The sequence below is a fragment of the Serinus canaria genome, chromosome 22 (genome assembly GCF_022539315.1).
Source record: "Serinus canaria isolate serCan28SL12 chromosome 22, serCan2020, whole genome shotgun sequence".
Classification (NCBI taxonomy): Eukaryota; Metazoa; Chordata; class Aves; order Passeriformes; family Fringillidae; genus Serinus; species Serinus canaria.
The window spans coordinates 1,590,497-1,611,720 of NC_066335.1; the positions used below are offsets into that span (position 1 = coordinate 1,590,497).

General features: G+C 44.8%; 1 protein-coding gene across 1 annotated transcript in view; it reads left to right on the forward strand.

Moving 5' to 3' along the window:
* The window catches only part of KAT6A (lysine acetyltransferase 6A), a 30,154-nt gene extending 18,239 nt beyond the window's left edge, over positions 1-11,915 (forward strand). The window contains exons 13-18 of the mRNA XM_009097676.4: positions 834-927; positions 2,167-2,398; positions 3,415-3,625; positions 4,278-4,970; positions 5,650-5,968; positions 6,854-11,915. Coding sequence (XP_009095924.3) covers positions 834-927; positions 2,167-2,398; positions 3,415-3,625; positions 4,278-4,970; positions 5,650-5,968; positions 6,854-9,435 — 4,131 coding nt within the window. The 3' untranslated portion in view covers positions 9,436-11,915. The remainder of the gene's footprint in view (positions 1-833; positions 928-2,166; positions 2,399-3,414; positions 3,626-4,277; positions 4,971-5,649; positions 5,969-6,853) is intronic.
* The last annotated feature ends 9,309 nt before the right edge of the window (positions 11,916-21,224 follow it).

A 21,224-nucleotide genomic window follows, 5' to 3' on the forward strand; every position in this document is an offset into this window, starting at 1 on the left:
GCAGTGCTGCTTTGGATTCTTCACATTGTTGTCATTTAGGCTCTTGCATTTTATATAATAAATTATGTAATACAGGTACAGACATCTGTTGCAACCAGATTTTGTTTATATTGCATTCAGTAAACCCAAATTTCCTGGAATATTGAATAGCATATACTTGCTAAGGAACTTGTACTGCAGCTTTGTGGCTGAAAAAACACTTTTCAAATTACTTCCTGCTCTTGGTGGAGATTGGGTACTGCTGTTTGTGAGCTAGAACTGCTGGTAATTCTGTTTATCTCACCTTTTGTTCTATATATACATTGTTTTCCAAACAAGTTTGGCAACTTTGCAATGATTTGAAGCCTTTTTTTTTTTTTTTTTTTTGAGGGAACAGGGCCAAGATTTCAGATAAAGGTTTTTATCCTTAGTTATTTCAATTATTTAAAAATAGTTTTATTTGAAGCTTTTTCTTTAGTATTCAGAACAGCAGATATGAGATTAGATTTTAAAGAATCACTGGAATATTGCACTCTGCTGCAGCTTAGCTGCCTTCAGATTTATCCTTAGAATTTACCTTCTCTGCAGCCCATGTTCTTGACTGTACACTATCTAAGCAAAAGGTAATGTCAAGTTTTCATTCTTTCTGTTTTTCTTATCTGGAATGATGGTAGAGCTTTAATATTGTCTCTTCAAAGTCTTTCCTTGGCTTTATCATTCCTAAGAAACTCTGACTGTGGCTTCCTATCTCACTTTATTTTGATACAGAACCACTTAGGCACTTTTACAGATGAACTTACACTATTTCTTACTGATCTGTTTTTATTATATGATGCTTTTTTTTTTCCCAACAGGAAAAACACTGCCAACAGAAGTACAATGTTTCCTGTATAATGATTCTTCCACAATACCAGCGTAAGGGCTATGGCAGGTTCCTAATTGACTTCAGTAAGGAACTTTTTCTTTACTTTTTTCAGTCTGTCTTGTCATATTTTAAAGGACTTAATAGTAGAAGCAGATATTTTTCAAAATAAAACACATTTCAGGACAAAGGCTTCTAAAGGTCACAAAATTATCTGAACTTCACCATTTACTCTTTTTGTTGGAGCTTTGGCTCTAAAAAAAATTGATCATTTTCCCCTTAATTCCAGTGTTTTCTGTGTAAGCAGCTTAAGGTAGAAATTAAAGGCTTGTGGCAGTACAGTGATTTTTATAGCAGAAGCTTGTCTTGTGCATGTAGTTCCTTGTTCAGAAAGCCACCTGTAAAACTTCATGGAAATCTTCAGCAGCTTGATTAGGTGAATAAGTGTCTTCAGCAAAACTGTCTTACCTTTTAATTTAATTCTGAGAGCAATAAAACAAGACATACTTAAGCTCTGAATACTCAGGTAATTCTGAGATTTGTATGTGTATCTCTGTAACATCAAGGGAAACTTGCTCTGTAACTATACCTTGTTTATTACACCTAGGGCCATTTAGTACAGCCCTCCCTGTGGACACAGAAATTTTGGAGTTCAGAGGAAAACTCAACTGGTAGAATTATATCAGAATGATGTCTTTTGTAGATAAGTTTTTGATCTCCTAAAAATACTGGTGAAACAACAGAACTCAAGGATGTATCTTGAGAAATCAACAAATGCAGGTTATGGTAGAAGAGCAGTGAGAAGGCACATTTGTCATCTTTCATCCATCCCCTTTGTCTCACTGGGTCGGCTGTAACCTCTTGGCCTTTATTGAACCTGTGCAGTGTCTCACAGTCTTAAATTAATGAAATCTGTGCAAATAGAGCTTGGTACTCTCCAGTATGAAGTTTGACAGTAGAGAATTTTCAAGGAAATCATTAGTCATATTAATTTTAAGAATGTGGTTTTCCTCTGTCATTTCCAAAGTTGCTCTTGCAGTTGTGCTTCAGGCTGGGTGTAATTTCTAGGTAGACACCTGCTGCCATCTCGTGGCATTACCTGCAGTCAGTGTCTGATGGCAGCAGAGTTCAGAAATGTCTCACCCAATCACTGAATAACAGGAGTTTAAACAAACAAATAAAAAATGGGCCCAACAACTCAAAGTATCCTTCAGAGCTGTCATCTACATCCTGTAGGCAGCACTAAGCTGTTATCTGAGACCTTTGTAGAATTAAGGGTGGAAACAGAAGTTAATATTTTGAATCTTTTCTTCTGTGTCTTTTAGGCTATTTGCTTTCAAAGCGTGAGGGTCAGGCAGGATCCCCAGAGAAGCCCCTGTCAGACCTGGGGCGCCTGTCCTACATGGCTTATTGGAAAAGTGTCATACTGGAGTGCCTTTATCATCAACGTGACAAGCAATTAAGCATCAAGAAATTGAGTAAGCTGACTGGAATCTGCCCTCAAGATATCACTTCCACTCTGCATCACCTACGAATGCTCGACTTCCGTAGTGATCAGTGAGTACAGGAGTCCCATTGTAATCCCAAATACCTTCAGATTTCATTGACATTTAATGGTGTTTGAAGATAAGTCACAGCTAATAAACTTGATTTTACAAACAGTGTCCAAATACTGAGACTGTGGTACTCGTGTGCAGTGCAAGAATCAGTGCCAAAGTTGGTTCAGGTGTCCAGCTGTGTAGCACTGCAGATGTGGAATTTGGAGTAATTTGCTGCTGTGAGAGAGAACAAGTTGGTTTCCTGGTCATGTTTTCTGTCTGATACACTCGTAAATAAAGCAAAGAAAAGCAGATCTGCAGAGCTGCTCCTTATTTTCAGTCAATGAGCAGACAGTTGGTTCCCTCCTTTTTCCTGTGTCTCAAAAATGCCATAAACTGTGTGGGTTGACATGGAATGCTTGAATAGAGGGACAGATCACTGGGAGAGATGAAGTGTGTTGGTATAGAATAGAGGTAGCCTGCTTGCTCAGCTGACAAGTCAGGTGAAATACTGGGAATTAGTCTTGTTCCAGACCATAACAGTCTGGTGAGTGGGGTTGTATTCTCTTGTGTTTGTGTTACAGTTGAAACTTGGAAAACTTGAGAATATTTTATGTTCTCATCTCCCAGTATACCTTTAACCCATGATATTTCTCTCAGACCCTTAAACAAAATGCACTATGGTAGTGAGACTGCAACTTTTCTTGAGCAGTCCTTCTATTTCTCTTCAGTAGCTTTCACCTTATATTGCTCAATCCCCAACGTTATACCCCTTTATAAAAATGATACTCTGCAGCTGAATGTTACCCAGGAAAGGATAATGGCTTCACCATTAAGAAGTGGAAAGAATTTTAACACCCCATCAGTTGTGAGATACTTTCTCTGGCACTGCAAACTGTATTGTTTTAATGAGTTTCTGTTCTCTCTGAAGTTACTCGTGGCAGCAGTGATTGAGAGAAATATATTTTCTCAAATACATCTGTCCAGTGTGTCCCTGTTATTGATCAGAGTATTATTATTATTCTTGCTGTTCAGGTTTGTGATCATCCGTCGTGAGAAGCTGATCCAGGAGCACATGGCAAAGCTTCGGACCAACGTCCGGCCCATCGATGTGGATGCTGAATGCCTGCGTTGGACACCTGTCATCGTTTCCAACTCAGTTGTCTCTGAAGATGAAGAAGAGGAAACAGAGGATGGGGAAAACGAAGAGCAACAAAAGCAGAAAGAAAAGGATCCAGAGACCAGTGTAAGAGTGAATCTCTTATTTCTGTGTGGCATGTCGTGTATACTTAATGCTTTTGGAGGCAGAGCTGGGAAAATTTCAAGTGTGAAGCTTGTGCATTTGTCATAGTCATAAAAAGCAGTGCAGTCATGGTCAGTTTATGTATCTTTATAGTTTCAGATTAGAAAATAAAACTCGAGAAAGCATCAAGGCAGAGTCTAGAGAGCAATCCTTGAAAGGGTTGCACTCTTGCATCAGGTGGTGAGCACCAAGTAGAATACTAAGAGAAAAGTTATCTGCTGTTACTGTATTTACATTAAACTAATGGTGCATTTTAATGGAAAAGTAGCCTCAAGTTTTTTCCTCACTTTTTTCTTGAAAATTCATAAATACTGTGTTTGAATGTAGCAAGGTGAAGTCAGCATTCTGGCACACCACTTGTGTGACTTGTTGGGAAGCTAAGTGAGGTGTATTATCACCTCTGAGGAAAGGAGTAGCAATTAGCACTACATTAATCTCTTAAAGGTCAAATTGTTTTTTAATCCTGGATTTTTAAAAGTGACTTCTGTTAAACTTTTCTGGCTTTTTTCTCAAACACTTTTGTGGAATCAAATTCAGGATAGACATTTATGCTGAAATCAGAAGTGTGAAATCTATTTGTTTTTATTTCAATCAGATGGTAAAATCTGTGTCATGGGAGAAGAAAGAGCAAGAGCCTTACTCACCAACAGAGAGTGAAAAAAAGCCAGACATTGTTGCTCCAGCCAATTCTACACGACCAAACAAGCACATTTTTTCCCTGGATAGTCTTCCTGCAAACAGTCAGCCATCACGAAGAGGTCGATGGAACCGCAAGAGCAAAAAAGTTCATGAGCCCTTTTGTGAGAAGGAGCCAGCACTGCCCATGGAGGAGAAAACAGCAGCTCCCAGTGGGCGGTGCAGTGAATGTGAGGAAAAGTCAACAGCCTCACGAGGCAGGTGCAGTGACTGTGAGGAGAAGTCAGTGGCCTTGCAAGGAAGATGTGGTGAATGTGAGGAGAAATCTCCAGCCTCCAGAGGCCGGTATGCTGAAGATGATGAAAAATCTGCAGCTTCCCAGGGACAGTATGGCAAAGGTGAAAAATCTGCAGCTCCCCACCGGCAGCACAGTGAAGCTGTGGAAAGGTGGAGGGGCCAGTTGAAAAAGAACCCAGAGCCACTGAAATGCAGATTCCCAGAGGACTGCGACAGATTACCCCGGCGCTACAGTGACAGTGACAGGGGACTCCTGAGGTGTTTCAGTGAGAGCAGTGAGGAGGAAGATGATGAGCCTATGAGTCCTCGATCAAGCTCTCCACCTGTTCTCACCAAGCCAACATTGAAACGAAAGGTGTGTGCCTTATTTCTTGGTCTTTCTGGCTGCTAGCCAGTCAGTTTTGTCTGTGTGTCAGGGCTTTCTGAAGCTGGTGCAGTTCACAAGGTCTGTATTGAGTGTTCAGGGGGCACATGGTCAGTGTTCCAGAGTATTTCCTGCTGACTTTTTCTCGTGGTGGTTTTTGGTGAATCAGAGGTAGGAGATTGAGAGTTTTTTGAGTCTAGCCTCGATCTTGTGCTTTTGATTTTTTTTTCTAATTTAGTTATTGAAGCTTTTCGCAGTCATACAAAATAGAAACAGATACAGTCCTACTTATTAAAGAAGCTTGCAAAACACAAATGCTCTCTAAGCAACTGAAATCAGAGTGTAGAGTCTTTAAAATTATTTACCATGGAGATGTGAATTCTATCAGTGTGTCTAAGCAAACACTTTCTTCACTAAAAAGTTCTCTGCTGTATCATTTTTGCATCTTATTCTAAGGTGTTCACATCTGTTTTGTAGTGTGTTTAAAGTGTTGTTATGGATGGGCTCTTAGCTTCAGCTGTTAAAATTCTAACTAGGGGCAGGTGCCAGAGAGTATTTCCAGTGAATTCTGGATTCTAGAAGGGAGCTCTCTGCTGTTCATGTTTTGTATTTATCCAGTGTTTCATTTCTACTGCCCATGGTAAGATATCTTCTGTTTTCCTACCTTCAGAAACCGATTCTGCATCGGAAGAGGCGGGTCCGCAAGCGTAAGCACCACAACAGCAGCGTTGTCACTGAAACCATCTCAGAAACCACAGAAGTGCTGGATGAGCCATTTGAGGACTCCGACTCTGAACGACCAATGCCTCAATTAGAGCCTACATTTGAGATTGAGGAGGAGGAAGAGGAGGAGGAGGAGGATGAAGAGGAGGAGAGTGAACTTTCATCCAGTGGATACTTTCAGCACTTAGCCCAACCAGACACACTCAGGCATAGACCCTCTTCTAAGAGGAAGTCCAGAGATGAAGAGGAGTCTGATGACAATAATGGTATGTGTGGTGGTACACCAGTGAAAGTTTTAGTGATGGATTGTGTTGGATGCTAACAGCTCATGACAAAACCAGCTGCTTTCTTTGGCTTGTAGCTCCAGCTGAAATGTAGGTTAGGCGTAAATGAGCAGTCAGACTAGCCTCAGACATTCCCTAGTTTTATGAAAACACGGTGCCTACATTTAACTTTCTTATTGGCAGTGACCTGATCCCAGGCTATCCTTTTGATTCAGCTTTCCTAATGGAATTAGTTTCTGTGATTGTGGAAAAACCTAGGCAGCAGAGTCACTTAGAGAAATAAAATGGAAATGAACTGGCAAGCCCCCAATTTTCCATAACAAAAGGAAATATTAAATTGCCTCTTCTGATATCCTCTTCTTCATCACATTGCATGTTCACCCTCTCAGCTTCTCATATCTCCTCAAAGGTTTCTGAACCTTCAGTTCTAAAAACAAAATAATTTGTGACTGGTTGCTTTGAGTCCTCTGACAATTCAGAAGTCGCATCTGTCACTCAGATACTCTGTTAGCAATCTTCTTTATTAGATGTCCTGTTGTTTTGATGGGCTACACAGTGCAAAGCAGTCAGTGAAATAAAAATCAACAGCTGTGTGCAAAACAAGTATGATGCCATTAGCCCACAAGAAAAAATTGTTGCCTCATTAACTGATGACTTTCAGTTAGGCTGTGTTGCAGCAGTTAACAAATGGTTCAGATTTAGACTAGTTTTTCTAAACTAATATTTCTAAATCAATAAATAAATTCTAATAAATTTCTGAGCTAATATTGAAGTTGATAAACATGTTGGGCATGCTTGGGAAGGCTTCCATGAATGCCTAGGTCAAACAAAAGTGTTTGAACAGTGTCTTTCAATTTGTATTTTCAGGTAACCCACCCTTGAAACCGTTATCTTTGCTGAGGAATAGTGAAGCAAAAGATTCTTCACTTGAGCCAGATACTTCCACACCTGTGAAAAAGAAGAAGGGATGGCCAAAAGGGAAAAGCAGAAAGCCAGTCCACTGGAAGAAAAGGCCTGGTCGAAAACCAGGATTTAAACTGACCCGGGAGGAGGTGCCACTGTCAGCTCAGGATGAAAGGGTTGATGAAGTGGTAGCTAATTCAAAAGCAGGGCGTAAATCCAAAATTTCAGATAAAGAAGAATGTGTTGAGCAGAAGGACCTGCCTCTGACTGAGGAAAGGAAAGAGGAAGATGTGAATATGGAAGCAGAAGAGGTAGGAGAGGGAGAAGAGGAAGACATAGGCAGCAGTGAAGTAAGAGCAGTTTCTCCTGTGGACAGCAACAGCAGTCCAGTGCCAGAAGTAAAAGAACCCGAGATAGAAGAGGAGGTAGAGGAGAAGCCACGGATTTTAGAAGAGCAGAGGCAATCAGAAGAAGAGCAGCAAGAATTAGATGAACCTGAACATGACCATGAGGAAGAAGAGGAAGTTGCAGTAGTGACAAATCAAAACGAAGATCATGATGCTGATGATGAAGATGATGGTCATCCAGAGTCTTTGAAGAAAAAGGAACTGGAGGAACAGCCTGTTAAAGAAGGGGTGAAGGAGGAGCCTCAGGTGCAAGAATGTTTTTTAGAAACAAGCATCCCAAGCAGTAGAGAGGATGCAAAAGAAAAAGATGAAGCAGAGGCAGATTCTGAGGAAGAGCAGGCTTCCAATGAGACATCAGTGGGCTCAGAGCACGTCCCTGGGTCTGAAGATGATCACGAAGAAGAGCAAAGTACTAAAGAGGGGTTAATTGAATTAAAGGAAGAGGAGGAGATTCCTCATAGTGAACTAGATCTTGAAACTGTTCAAGCAGTCCAGTCCCTGACACAGGAGGAAAGCAATGAGCACGATGTAGCTTACCAGGACTGTGAAGAAACTCTTGCAGCTTGTCAGACTTTGCAGAGTTACACCCAGACTGAGGAGGATCCTCAGATATCAATGGTCGAAGATTGCCAGGCCTCAGAACACAACAGTCCAATATCCTCTGTTCAGTCCCACCCCAGCCAGTCTGTGCGTTCTGTCAGCAGCCCAAACGTGCCTGCTCTGGAGAGCAGCTACACACAGATCAGTCCTGAGCAAGGATCCCTGTCCGCACCCTCTATGCAGAACATGGAGACCAGCCCCATGATGGATGTGCCTTCAGTATCGGACCACTCCCAGCAGGTGGTGGATAGTGGCTTCAGTGACCTTGGCAGCATTGAGAGCACTACAGAGAATTATGAAAACCCCAGCAGCTATGACTCCACGATGGGAGGCAGCATTTGTGGAAATAACTCTTCCCAGAGCAGCTGTTCGTACGGAGGACTGTCTTCTTCTAGCAGCCTCACTCAGAACAGTTGTGTTGTCACTCAGCAAATGGCAAACATTGGCAGCAGTTGCAGCATGATGCAGCAAAACAGTGTCCAGCCTGCAGCAAACTGTAATATCAAGTCACCTCAGAGCTGTGTAGTAGAAAGGCCCCCAAGTAACCAGCAACCAACGACACAGCCACAACAGCAGCAGCCTCAGTCCCAGCAGCCCCAGCCCCCACCTCCACCCCAGCAGCAACCTCCGTTATCTCAGTGTAGCATGAACAACAGCTTCACCCCAGCACCTATGATCATGGAAATACCTGAATCGGGCAGCACTGGTAACATAAGCATCTATGAGAGGATTCCAGGGGATTTTGGTGCCGGGAGCTATTCGCAACCATCAGCCACGTTCAGTTTAGCCAAGTTGCAGCAGCTGACAAACACCATTATGGACCCTCATGCCATGCCTTATAGCCATTCTCCTGCTGTGACTTCCTATGCAACCAGCGTTTCTCTTTCCAACACGGGGCTGGCTCAGCTGGCTCCTTCTCACCCCCTGGCCGGCACCCCACAAGCACAAGCCACTATGACACCCCCACCAAACCTGGCCTCCACCACCATGAACCTCACCTCCCCTCTGCTTCAGTGCAACATGTCCGCCACCAACATCGGCATCCCGCACACGCAGAGGCTGCAGGGGCAGATGCCCGTCAAGGGGCACATCTCCATCCGCTCCAAATCCGCCCCCCTGCCCTCTGCCAGTGCCCACCAGCAGCAGCTGTACGGCCGCAGCCCCCCGGCCGTGGCCATGCAGGCCGGGCCTCGGACCTTGGCCGTGCAGCGGGGCATGAACATGGGCGTCAACCTGATGCCAACGGCGCCCTACAACGTCAACTCCATGAATATGAACCTGAACGCCATGAACAGCTACAGGATGACCCAGCCCATGATGAACAGCAGTTACCACAGTAATCCTGCCTACATGAATCAGACAGCACAGTATCCTATGCAGATGCAGATGGGAATGATGGGGAGCCAGGCCTATACCCAGCAGCCTATGCAGCCAAATCCTCATGGAAACATGATGTACACTGGCCCCTCCCATCACAGCTACATGAATGCTGCTGGGGTGCCCAAGCAGTCTCTTAATGGACCATACATGAGAAGATGAGCAAGATCGACTTGCATCCTAAAAACTGAAATAAATATAAATAAAGGAACCTTTTATACTGACGAACCAGAGAAAATGGACCTTTTTCCAGTTAAAATATTGCTGTAGATTTAGAGGGATTTTCTTTGGTTTATTTTATTTTTTAGGAAGCCTGGTCTTTATTTTTTTGATTTTCGTTTGTTCGTTTGTTTTTCTTTTCTTCACAATCGTCAAACATTTTACAGCTAAAATCACTTACAGATGTTTTTTAGAGGGGAAACATGCACAAAATCTTCTCATAATTTAAAAAGAGCCTTACTTTGCTGACAAAGTGGACAGACTATGTGTAACGTGAAATCATCTTCCTAAATTTTTTTTCAATATATGTCCTTTTCCCTCCCCTGTGCCCCTCTGTATGCAGTTTCTAGCGCTGCAGCCGTGTAAAATGTTTGACATCTCAAAGAATAACAACCCCTCCCTCTAAACCCCACCTAACATTTCCTACTTCTTGCAGGAGGCACTTATTGGGAGATTTGGAAGGGGACACAGAGGATAAAGGAAAATCTTTATTTCTGCAAGTCAGGAAAAAGCTTTAATTTTCCTTGACTCCCTCACTCACCCTCAGTAAAATTTGGAGTTAAGTGTAAACAATAAACCATTCACATTGGTGTTTTTGTAGATGAGTTAATTGAAATTGTATGTTTTATGCTGAAAATATAAAATGTAACTTTAAAACGATCCCACGCACCACGCAGACGTGCACGTGAACACACATGTGCATGCATGCACACACGTTCTGTCACTGAACTGCTGGAAGCATCTCAAGAGAGAACTTGTTCTGTATCCCTTCTGCAGTGGTGAAGAGGACGGGGTGGGTAATGGTCTGTCAGGACAAGGAAATGGTTCCAGGCTCTTCTGGTGACCAGCCACAGCTCTGAGATCCCAGACTGCTTTAGTTCCCACTTGGAAATGCTGAGGGCTTTGGTTCGGAGCCTTTGGAGGCAGACTGAGCTCAGCAGCAGCTGTTTCCAGTTAAATCTCTTGGCTTGGGCAATGCTGGAAGAAAAAGTGTGCATTTGGTGACTGGGCTGAGCAGGCTGTGGTGTCCTTGTCACTCTTCCACTCCTGGTCTGGGCTAGGAAGGTGCTGAATGTGCCGCTCTCCGGGGGTCAGTGATGTTTTTCCTGATTCTCTTTCTGTGCTTGATATCCATTTTGTAGAAATAGCCACACATTTGATCCCGTGTGGGGAAAAGAAGGGAATCAGCCTCTTTTGCAGCAGTGAAACCGTCCCAACACCGCAGCAGGATCTGGGCTGCAGGATTTTGCTGTTAATTGCTGCAAAATCCAATCTGCATTAATTTTGGCTACACTGCTGGCGTGTCACCCAATACAAAAAGGGACAACCCTTTAATGTAAAGTTCTTTTTTTTATTGTATGTGAAGTAGAAATGCAGACACATTAATAAGACTAATTCCTTTTGTTTTTAAACCAAAAGAATCTAAAAGTTGGGGTTTCTTCAGATGCACTAAAATGGACTTTTCCTCCAGTAACTGCTAACCATAAAAGGCAGAATTCAAAGGACTTCCACTTTTTATTTCTGTTTAGTTTTGAGCATGTACAAGGCTGTGTAGGACCCCATTTCTCTGTATATACTATTCCAGTTCCAAATAACCCGTGTAGAAAGCGCACTGTGCTGCCCTCTCTTCTTAGATCTTCAGCTGTGTCGCTGCTTCCTGGGGTGGGGGTGGGTCTGAGACAGGAGGAGAAGCTGTTGAAACGAGGGCCATCAATTTAGTTTGTTTGCCTTTATGTTTGGTTTGGTTTTGTATGGGTTTTTTTATCAATTGGGCAGCTCCCTTTTCCACAAACCTTTGTGACTGTAGAACTATTGTAGAAAAAAAAAAAAAAAGTTCTTTTCTATATATAAAAAGAAATTATCCAACGCAGTAATATTGGTACCTACCATTTTTTCACTTCTGTTTAAAAAAAAATATGTATTTTTAGCAAGATAACTTGGGTAATCTTCTAAAAGAAATTAAAAAAAAAACTCACTGTTAGTGACTTCGATGCCTTTTAAAAATAAGAGCTTTTTCATTTCATTCCATCTTTAAAATTTTTTATCTTTGTTGTAGAATATTAAAAACTATTTTAAGAAAGATAAAATTCTCTTTAAAGAGATCTCTAGAGTGTGTGAATAGGAGCTCCAGATGCCTCTAAAAGCCGCATGTACAAATGAAGCTGAGTCTATTCCTGTCTGTTTATATTTGCTTTTCCTGTTTTGTAACCTCTTTGTACTTTGTTCATGGTGACTTGTAAGCTAAGGGGAAGGGGGTGCCTAGATGCCTTTGTAATTCTCCATGTCATACGCTCCTGGCTGGATGGTCTCCCTTCCTCTCCTTGTATGTAATATCACTTTTTTTTCCCCTTTCTAGCAAGTACTTTCAAAAGAACTCTGTACATTTTAACATAAAAAAATAAATTATGTTGAGCCATTTTGGATGTCAGTTGTGCGTGTAAATTTTTTTTCTTCCGTTTGGGTGCTGGATGTTGTCCCTGATATTTGGTCCTGGGACTGGGATTCCCTGTGAGCCTTTCCACTGAAAGAGAATTCACTTATGAGACCTCCTGATCGTGTTAATTTTTATCTAGAATTTCCAATAAGGGAAAAAGAAGAACAAACTTGAAGCTTTTCCAGAAATCACCACCTTCAAACTCCTCTCTGCCCAGGCTGCCCAAAACCGAGCGTGGTCCTGGCTTTTACCAGCTTCAATTTGTAATTTTGACTTGTGTCCTGTAAAACTGGCAGGGTGTGTTTGAAGTTCCCTCCATCCCCTTCAGCTGCTCCTCCATCTGTAAGGAGAACCTGGAACAGGAGGAGGAGGAATTTTCCCCAGCCAGGCTTGCCCTGCAGCTGGAAGGCACAGCTGGATCCCTGGGATGCCATCCCACAGTGTTCCTGAGTGTTCTCCTCCAGCTCAGAGCTCTGACAACGCTAGAGGGAAGCACAGTGCCAGCATGGCTGGGATCAGAGCTTCAGTTTCCCTGTGACAGTTGAATTTCCCTGTGACAAGCATGACAATCCTCAGCAGAGAGCCCCTGCCTCGGCCTCCTGTGCCCCCAGGGCTGGCCCGAGCCACACAGAGACTCAAGAACCCTCCAGAGGCCTTTCCACAGATGTGCTGTCACAAGGCTCTCTTCAAGAAGGCACAATGCTTTCATAAAAAGCATTATTTGATCAAACAGGCTGAATTGTTAACTGGTTGGTAATTAAAAAGTAACAACAAAACACCCAGGTCAGTTTGTGTGGGCTGACTTGATGACAACCACACCTGGTTGGAGCCATGAGCTAGGTGACCTCTTCTTGAGAATCTTGGCCAACAAACTATCAGATCCTACCATTAGAGCATGGTTTGGTTTGGTTTGGTTTGGTTTGGGTTTGGGTTTGGTTTTGGTGTGGTTTGGTCTGGTTTGGTTTGGTCTGGTTTGGTTTGGTTTGGTCTGGTTTGGTTTGGTTTGGTCTGGTTTGGTTTGGTTTGGTCTGGTTTGGTTTGGTTTGGTTTGGGTTTGGTTTGGTTTGGTTTGGGTTTGATTTGATTTGATTTGGGTTTGATTTGTTTCGGGAGAATTGCCAATCCAAAGCAGGTTTGAAATCAGGTTTTGCAGAGCACCAAGCTCTGGCAGCACGGTGTGATCAGTTGCTCCTGCAGGTTCTGCAGGGCCCAGCCAGGGTCCCTCTGTGGCCATGGCAGAGCTGCTCAGTTCAGCCCTCTCAGCCTTGCTCCAGCTGCTGGGTGAACCAAAGTGCCGCTCCCAGCTCTCAGTGTGCAGGGAAGAGTTTGAACACAACAAAACTGCTGCCTGGGAGACTGGAGTGGTGGTTTTGGAGAGAAAGTGACTGAAAGGAGAATGATCTGAAAGGGTTCCAGCCCTTCTGAAAGCTCATCAGAGAGGTAATTCAGAAACAGCTAAAAGGGACTGAACCACCTTAATTAGCTGAGGGAAAGAGCTCCTTGCTGAGATCCAATCTCTGCAACTGATGGAGGAATGCAGATTGGCAGAGGCAGACCAGGTTTACAGCAGCTGAGTGAGGCCTGCAGCATCTCTTATCATCACAGTCGTCAGCCAGAATAATTTACCTAAAAATAGATGCCTGAAGTTGAGCTTTGAATGTAAAATTCTTTTGCCCCAAATACAGAGAATCTCAGCAACTTCACCAAACATTGATTTTTCACCTAGAGCAAGGCAGGACTCCAGCTTATCTCTTGGAACAGGTGCAGAAACACCTTGAAACAGAGAAAGCCAGGAATTTGTTTCCAAGTTTCCTTCCTTATGGGGAGGTTCTATTCTGTTGGACAGCTCTGTGTGTGAAACTGGCACAGAAAGTTCATTTTGTGTCACAATTTTCCCAAGGGTTCCTCTGTCAGTATTTGTTTGCTCTCCCTTGCCAAACAGTTTGCCCTGTGAACTCTGGCTAGTGGCTGTTGTCACTGTGCCAGTGTGTCTGTCATTTGTGTCACAGACTAGGATCCCAGTGTGTGACTGAAGTAACAGTTATCATAATAAAAATATCTGTTTTCAAGGAAAAAGTGATAAATATGGTGCTGTGGGACAAATAATTAAATTAAATTACTGAAAATTTTCCACGACACGTTGGTTAATATATGCACTTGGTGCCTTTCAGCTAAAGGAGAAAGTCTCTTTGCTGAAATTGTCATTTTATGCAATAGGAACAAGCAGCAGCCAGAGATCATCTGCAATCCCAGATACTTCCCAAACAACTTCTCCAAAGAAGATAAAAATCCCTGTTGGATAAAAAAAATACTATGTGGTGAGTTAAGTGAAAATCCTAAATCCATTTCCTTCTTCTCCTGCCCTGCATCCTGCATGAATGTTGAAGACAATGAGCTTTTTTTAAATGTGCAGCAGATCTCTAGGTCCCTTTTTTCCCAGCCAAACACTGGCAGGAGACAGAACCTTGGCATCAGTCACAGGGCAAATGCTTCCTGAGAATGTCCTGAGTGTGTGCCCCTGCTCAGGACAGTCTCACCTGGATGGCCAGGGGTAGCTGCCTCTAGGTAACCTTTAAATCATGCTGTCAGAGGTCAAGGCAGGTGTTTGAAAAGCAGCAAAGGCCATTCAGCTGGAGTGCTGCTTCCCCAACCCAAATCCCAGGGAGGTGCCAAGACAAGAGCTCTGAACCCATCGTTGGGTAGGGATGAAATCCTCTCTGGTATCTCAGGGAAAGGTAAAACACTGCTTGTTCTGCAATTATCAATATTGTAAAACATTTTGGGTTATCTTTTAAGGGGATTGATTTAAAATTGCCATCGGATTTCTTGTTTATGTTTGCTTTGCAAAAAACCCAACTAGTGCATATAAATAAACCTTGGGCTTCCTATCTCACTTAGATGGCTTAAAAACCTCAAGCTCTAGATGCAACTAAAAGAGAAAATCAAAACCAGGCACCCATTTAAGAAATTTAAGAACTGAAACAGCTCTGTCTGCTCTCCTCTCAAAAAACCCAAAAAAATAAAAAAAAATACAAAAAAAAAAACCAACAACAACAAAAAAAAACAGAACCCAAAAAAACCCAACAGAGTTGAAGGAAATACTATCAATACCTTGATCAAAAGTATTTTATTTAATTGACTATGCAAAGAAACCCATCCTATGTGTTCAGTTCAGTCATCCAGAAATGCTTTGCTCAGGAAGAGCTGAGTTTTTGCTGGTCCCCAGATTCCCTGGGCCAGGGCTCCAGCCAGCCCCGCTGGGAGGAGCTGTTCTCCAGGGGAGCAGGTTCGAGCTGCCGCCTGTTCCCTGCCGATAAAAATCTCCTGCAGTCTGAAGTGAGACTGCAGCTGCTCCAGGAGTGTCCTTGTCCTCCTTTGCGCTGTGTTCGGAGCTCGCTCTTGGGACCAAAGCGAATCACAGGAGTTGGTCTGCAGCAAGAGAACCTCAGAACTGCCTGAGAACAGACAGAGAGGGTCAGCAGGTGATGGCTGAAGGGCTGGGGACAAAGTAATGGAAAAAACAGAATTTTAGAGGCCATTGCAGACACCCTTGATCATTTCTGTCTCTCCAGCTGTGCCACGGGCACTTTGATCTGCTTGGGAACCTGACTGCTGTCCACAAGAGCCTTCATCATGGATTCACAGGGCTCAGGAGGTCCAAGCAGGAAATGTTGGTGCAGAAGGAAGATAGAAAAGGGAATTGTGATGTATCACCAGCCAGGGTCTATATACAAATCACCAACAGGACAGGACTGCTGGGAAGGTGCCTTGAGCTGTTTGATTGTCCAGCATCACTCTCATTCCATGGCTATGGCAATGGGAAGGTGCCAGCAGCTCACATCCCAGGCAGCAGAACAAGAACTCAATGTTACAACTCACTTTAAAAGTTTTTTGACCAATCACACAAAGTCAAAGCACACTGACAGTATTTATATCTGTATGGTATATATTCTATATTGACAGTGATTCCATCCAACCACTATAAGCACAGGTACCTTTGGTTAAAATAATTTTTGCTTATTTCAAATCCAACACCTGCTTGTGAGCCTCAAACACAACACACAGAGCCCCATTATTAACCTTAGAACTCCCTGATATCTCTCTAAATGAACTTTTCTGTAGCTCAGGGAGTTATTCTAGCCAAGCATTAATACACAGACCATGGTTCTCTTTGTCCTTTCTTTTCTACTTTTAAAATATTTTCTCTGCTGACCAATCTCATGGCTCCTGCTCAGCTCCAATCCCAGTTCTGCTGTCTCTGAGGCCTTCTGCAGCTTTCCCAAACCCCTCTGATTTATGGATTCCCACATGATGTTATGGGGTAGCACTGTCTGGAAGCTCTGGCAGCTCATGCACATAACTGTGTCAGAGCCAGGGGCTGAAGAACACAACAGTGCCCCAGGTTAAGTGAGAAGGAAAATGAGTTTTAGCAGGGAAACATTCCTAGCCCTAGAAAAGTGCAAGTATCTCTCAGCTGCACTGGTAAAAGCTGCTCATCAGCTCAAGTGCACCCTCTGAGCCCTGCAGTTCTGAGCTCTGCTGTTCACTTGGAACAGCTTATTCCAGGCTGGTTTTGTGAGTGACTTCTTTCTTAGATGGCTTTTAAAACTCTACCCTGTGAGTTCTTTAAGTGTCCCTATTCTTGAATGCAGCTGCTTTTTATTCCAGCCTTTTGTTTGGAGCATCTGGTAGCCCTGCATAAGGCTGCCTGGAGCAGGAAAAGAGAAACAGATAGCTGAGGTCTCACACATTCCCCTCCACATGCTTCTCACTGTTCAGAAAAAGAAAGAGCACAGTGCCTGGTGCCTCAGCCAGCAAATAGGTTAGCGGGTTAAAAGCAGCAGGGACAAAATAAAAATCTTCCAGGGGGCTCCTAGGCTCAATAAAACAGAGCTGGTGGGCTCTGCTCCTTGGTCCCAGAGCAAACTCAGGAATTCTGCTTTTTAGCAGCTGAGACATCTCAACCACATGCCCACAGCGTTCTCCAAAGCTGTGAGCCTGCAAAGCCTGGCCAGCTCAGCATCTCCTCCATCAGTTCCCGGTTATTTTCCTGCTCCTGCTCGGTGCTCGCTGTGCTCTGGCTTGCAGGGAGTTAAGAGGTGGGATCTGTGTGCAGAGACCTGGGAATTTTGCTTTTTAGCAGCTGAGACATCTCAACTTCATGCCCACAGCGTTCTCCAAAGCTGTGAGCATGCAAAGCCTGGCCAGCTCAGCATCTCCTCCATCAGTTCCCGGTTATTTTCCTGCTCCTGCTCGGTGCTCGCTGTGCTCTGGCTTGCAGGGAGTTAAGAGGTGGGATCTGTGTGGAGGAGGAGGAGGAGGCTGAGTCCTGCGGCAGCCGCGGAGGGAGGATGCTCCCGCTGGCTGCAGGGGCTTTCTGGACATGGGGGGAAAGGAATGTTTGTGCCAAAGGCTGGAGGGCAGCACAGCCATCCCCGGGTGCCAGGCCCTGGAGCCTGAGGTCTGACCCTGCCCAAGCCCTGGAACCTGGAAGGCAGTGCCACCGTGGCATTTTATGAAAGATCCCTTCACCAGGATTTTTTCTCCTGAGAAGCCTCAGAAAAGAAATGCAAACCATAATTATCTGATTTTTTGGAACGTGGTCTGGAGTTTGTTCACCAACGGGTGCATCTTTAATTGGCTCCATGTGAATTGTTTTTAATTAATGACCAATCACTGTCAGGCTGTGTAGGACTCTGAGGACCACTCACAGGTTTTTATTGTCATTCTCCTCTAGCCTTCTGATATAATATTTTCTCTATTTTTTCACTATAGCCTTAGTATAGCATTTTAAATATAATATAATATCATAAAATAATAAATCAGCCTTCTGAAACACAGAGTCAGGATCTCATCTCTTCCCTCGTCCTGGGGACCCACAAACACCACACAAGCAGGACTGGAGCCAAGGCTCAGGCAGAGCTGGGTCCTGCAGGGAGCTCAGGTGATGCCCAGGCTGGTTTGAGGGAAATGAGGCTGCTGCACACAGCAGAACTTGGTGTCATTCCCAAGCTCCCTGTTTGGAAAAATCAGGAAATTCCACAAGAAAAAGAATGCAAACTAGCAGAGAGCTGATCTAGGATGCAAAGTCCAACATCTAGAAGTGAGGTGCTCCCAGTATGTTATGGTAAATTTTGACAGCTGCCATCAGTTATGGAAATGTTTCCTCAGCCTCAGTCCCCAGCAAAGGACCTGTGTGGAGGAGGCTCAATTAAGGTGATATTTTTTTATTTTATTGTTATTAAGGTGATGGTCTTACTGAAGGGAGCTCCCAGCTTCCTTCTGCCTGTGGAGCATTGAAATTCTGCAGCTTCTGTTTAATTTTGTGATTTTTTTTTTTCCCCCCATGGGCATTGAGAGAACATTGCTATAAAAAGATGTGCAGCTGTATCTAGACTTGAGTGAGTTATTTATCAATGAGGGAAAAATGCACAGAACTAAAGCTGTGCTAGGAAACACAGTGTAACATTTTATAATTTCCTGTTCTTCATGTTTCATTGGGACCTTCTCTACATTATCAGTCATCATATTCTTTAAAACCTGTTTGATGTGCCAGTCTTTTTTCCTGATTTTAGCACACTCCTTGGTCTATGGGTAAAGCAACAGAACTGGGGGAACTTGAAAGGGAAAAGAAAGAAAGGGGAAAAAATGCAAGAAAACTTACTCCAGCAAAAAAGTGACCTACAGTGTGTGCAAAATTCAGTTTGCATCTCAGCTTCTCACCAGTCCAGATAACTGTTGGGTGGTAACTGAGGAATTGACATTAATCCCTGCTTTGCCATCTTTTATCACCAGGGGACCACGGCTGCCTAGGACTGGGGAGCTGGTTCCAGAAAAGTGCAGCATTTGCAGAGTCCCACCTGAGCAGGCAGTTTTCCCGTGGGTGCTTTGCCCATGGGTTTGCTCCTAGGCAATGTTTTTGTCAAGGGACAAGAGCTGAGCTGATAAAGGCAAGGCTGCTCACAAGTGCCTGAACAGATAAACCCACTTTGCTGCAGGTGCCCATGCAAAGAGGGACCTTTTTGAGCCCACCCCAAACCCCATCCTGGTTTTGTCCTGCTCCCCTTACACACTGGAGCCTTGGGCAGGAGCCAAAGTCTCTCCTCCAGGCCTCCAGCATGGAATTGTTGGTGCTTTTGGAGAACAGCAGCAGGAGAAATGCAGGGCTCTGTGTTCAGAAGGTATGGCTGACTCTGGGAGTCTTCCTTAGGAGAGGATTTGAGCTCTGGTGATGCCTGGGCAGGCAGGAGCTGCTGGCTGGGCTTTACTTTGCTGCTGCTGTGTGAAGAGCAGACTGAAGCCTTCATTTCTGTCTCCTGCTCACCGCTAAGATCCCTCCCCTCCTCTTGCTGCTCAGTCAGCGGGGAGATGCGAGCAGGGAAGGATGCTGCTGAGCTGCACTTTGCTCCAGTACTTGGCACATCCTTTGCAGTATCTGCTGTTTTCTGAGCAGAGATGCTGCCTGCCTGCCTGCTGAGCCATGCAGCCATTCCCCAGTGCTCCCTTTGCAGGAAGATGGAATCGTAGCCGGGAGAGTGAGTGAGTGATGCGGCTGCTGCTGCACAGAGACTGACTGGGAGGGAGGAAGAAAATTGGAGAGACTGGAATATGTGCCTGCCTCAGCAGCACTGCAGTGGAGAAGCCCCTGACTGAAGAGGTTGCTGCTCTTCAGGCATTGCTACAGAGAACTCAGGAGTCGGATGAAATGCATCGGCCTCCTTTTCCACTGCTTCTCTCTTGTCATCATGCATTAATTGCTGGGAGTTATTTTCCTTCCTGTGGCTGACTGCCTGCATCTTTTTCCCTACTGCAGGAGAAGCAGTGAGGGAGAGAGCACACCACCAGCCCAGCGTCCTGTCCCACAAGAAGGCTCCTGTGATGTGCCAGCACAGTCGAGGGCTGCTGCAATGGTGCGGAGAACCTCTGGAACACCTGGATTTGGGATTATTCATGGCTTATAAAGTGGTCCCAGCTTGCATCTAGCAACTACCTGGAGACATTGGCTGTCCTTTGGGGCTTACTGACTGCTTTCAATTTTCCTCTCATCACTGCTTTCACACTCATCTGGGTCGACAGCATTGGGGTGAGGGGAACGAACTCCCCCGGCCGGGAATTGGAGGGTGCTGCCTGGAAAGTGCAGGTGTGAGCTCTGGAGGGGACTGCAGTCTGACCAGCCATGGCTCAAGCAGCTAAGCAGCTGAAGAAAATCAAAGATATTGAGGCTCAGGCTCTGCAGGAGCAGAAGGAGAGGGAGGAATCCAACCGCAAGCGCAGGAACCGCTCTCGGGACAGGAAGAAAAAGGTCAGTGGTGTTGGGGCCAGCAGCCCTGCAGCCTGTGCCCGTGCTTGTGGCACTGTGTGCCTGTGTCTGGGGCACTGGAGGGTGGGCACAGGATGGCAGAGGGGCAGCCTGCTCCCTGTGCAAACCTGTGTGCAGGCAGCACAAGAAACAGTCTGTCAAAGAGAGGACAACTTTTGGGAGCAGGAATCTGCTGTTTACCCTGAGGGGAGCGGGGGGAGAGAGGGATATAAAAACCTGATGAGGGGTAAGGGAGCTGAGGGCTTGATCAAGGCAGCCTAATAGACTCACTCAGCCCAGGAACAGATTTGATCTCTACGATAAAATTGCTCTTTTCCAGCTCCCTTCAGTTTCCCACAACTGCTTTTTGTGTTCAGAGCTTAGGAACCAGAGCCCCCCACCCCTGTGCCTAGGGAAGGTCTCATTTTGTTGTCCACTCCATCCCTTGCTTGATCTGCACCAGAATATTGAAACCAGGGCACAGCAGGAGCAGGCTCCCAGCAGAGAAGGCATTTTTGTGCAGAGGTCTGTGGGTCCTGCTGCTCCTGGGGGTGGGTTATATTTGGGCATGGCACAGGGGTCATCCCTCCCTGCTGGCAGCAGGTGAGGGGACTCAGGGACAACAAAGAGGGGTCTGTCCCTTCTGCTGACACCAGCCTGCTGGTGCCTGGGGTCTGCCAGCTGTTTTGAGCTCTAGATGCTCTCTGAAAAGTCACTGGCAGTTTTTCTCTTGCTGCCAGCTTCCTGCACGAGCAGGCATGTTGCTAAGAGAGCTTTGCTGCCCCTTGAAGACCTCCTGAATCTGAATGTTCTTATCACAGCCTGGGCTGAGGGTTTATGTGCCATGCACCAGTGCAGAAAGGCAGCGAGGAGAGAGGTGAAACCAAGGATAACCAAGGATGTATCTGACAGGAGGTTGTGATTCAGGAATTCTTAGGTGGGCTTCTCCTCTGCCTTCACCCAAAGCCTTGGAGAGTTCCAAGGGCCCCTGGGAGCAGG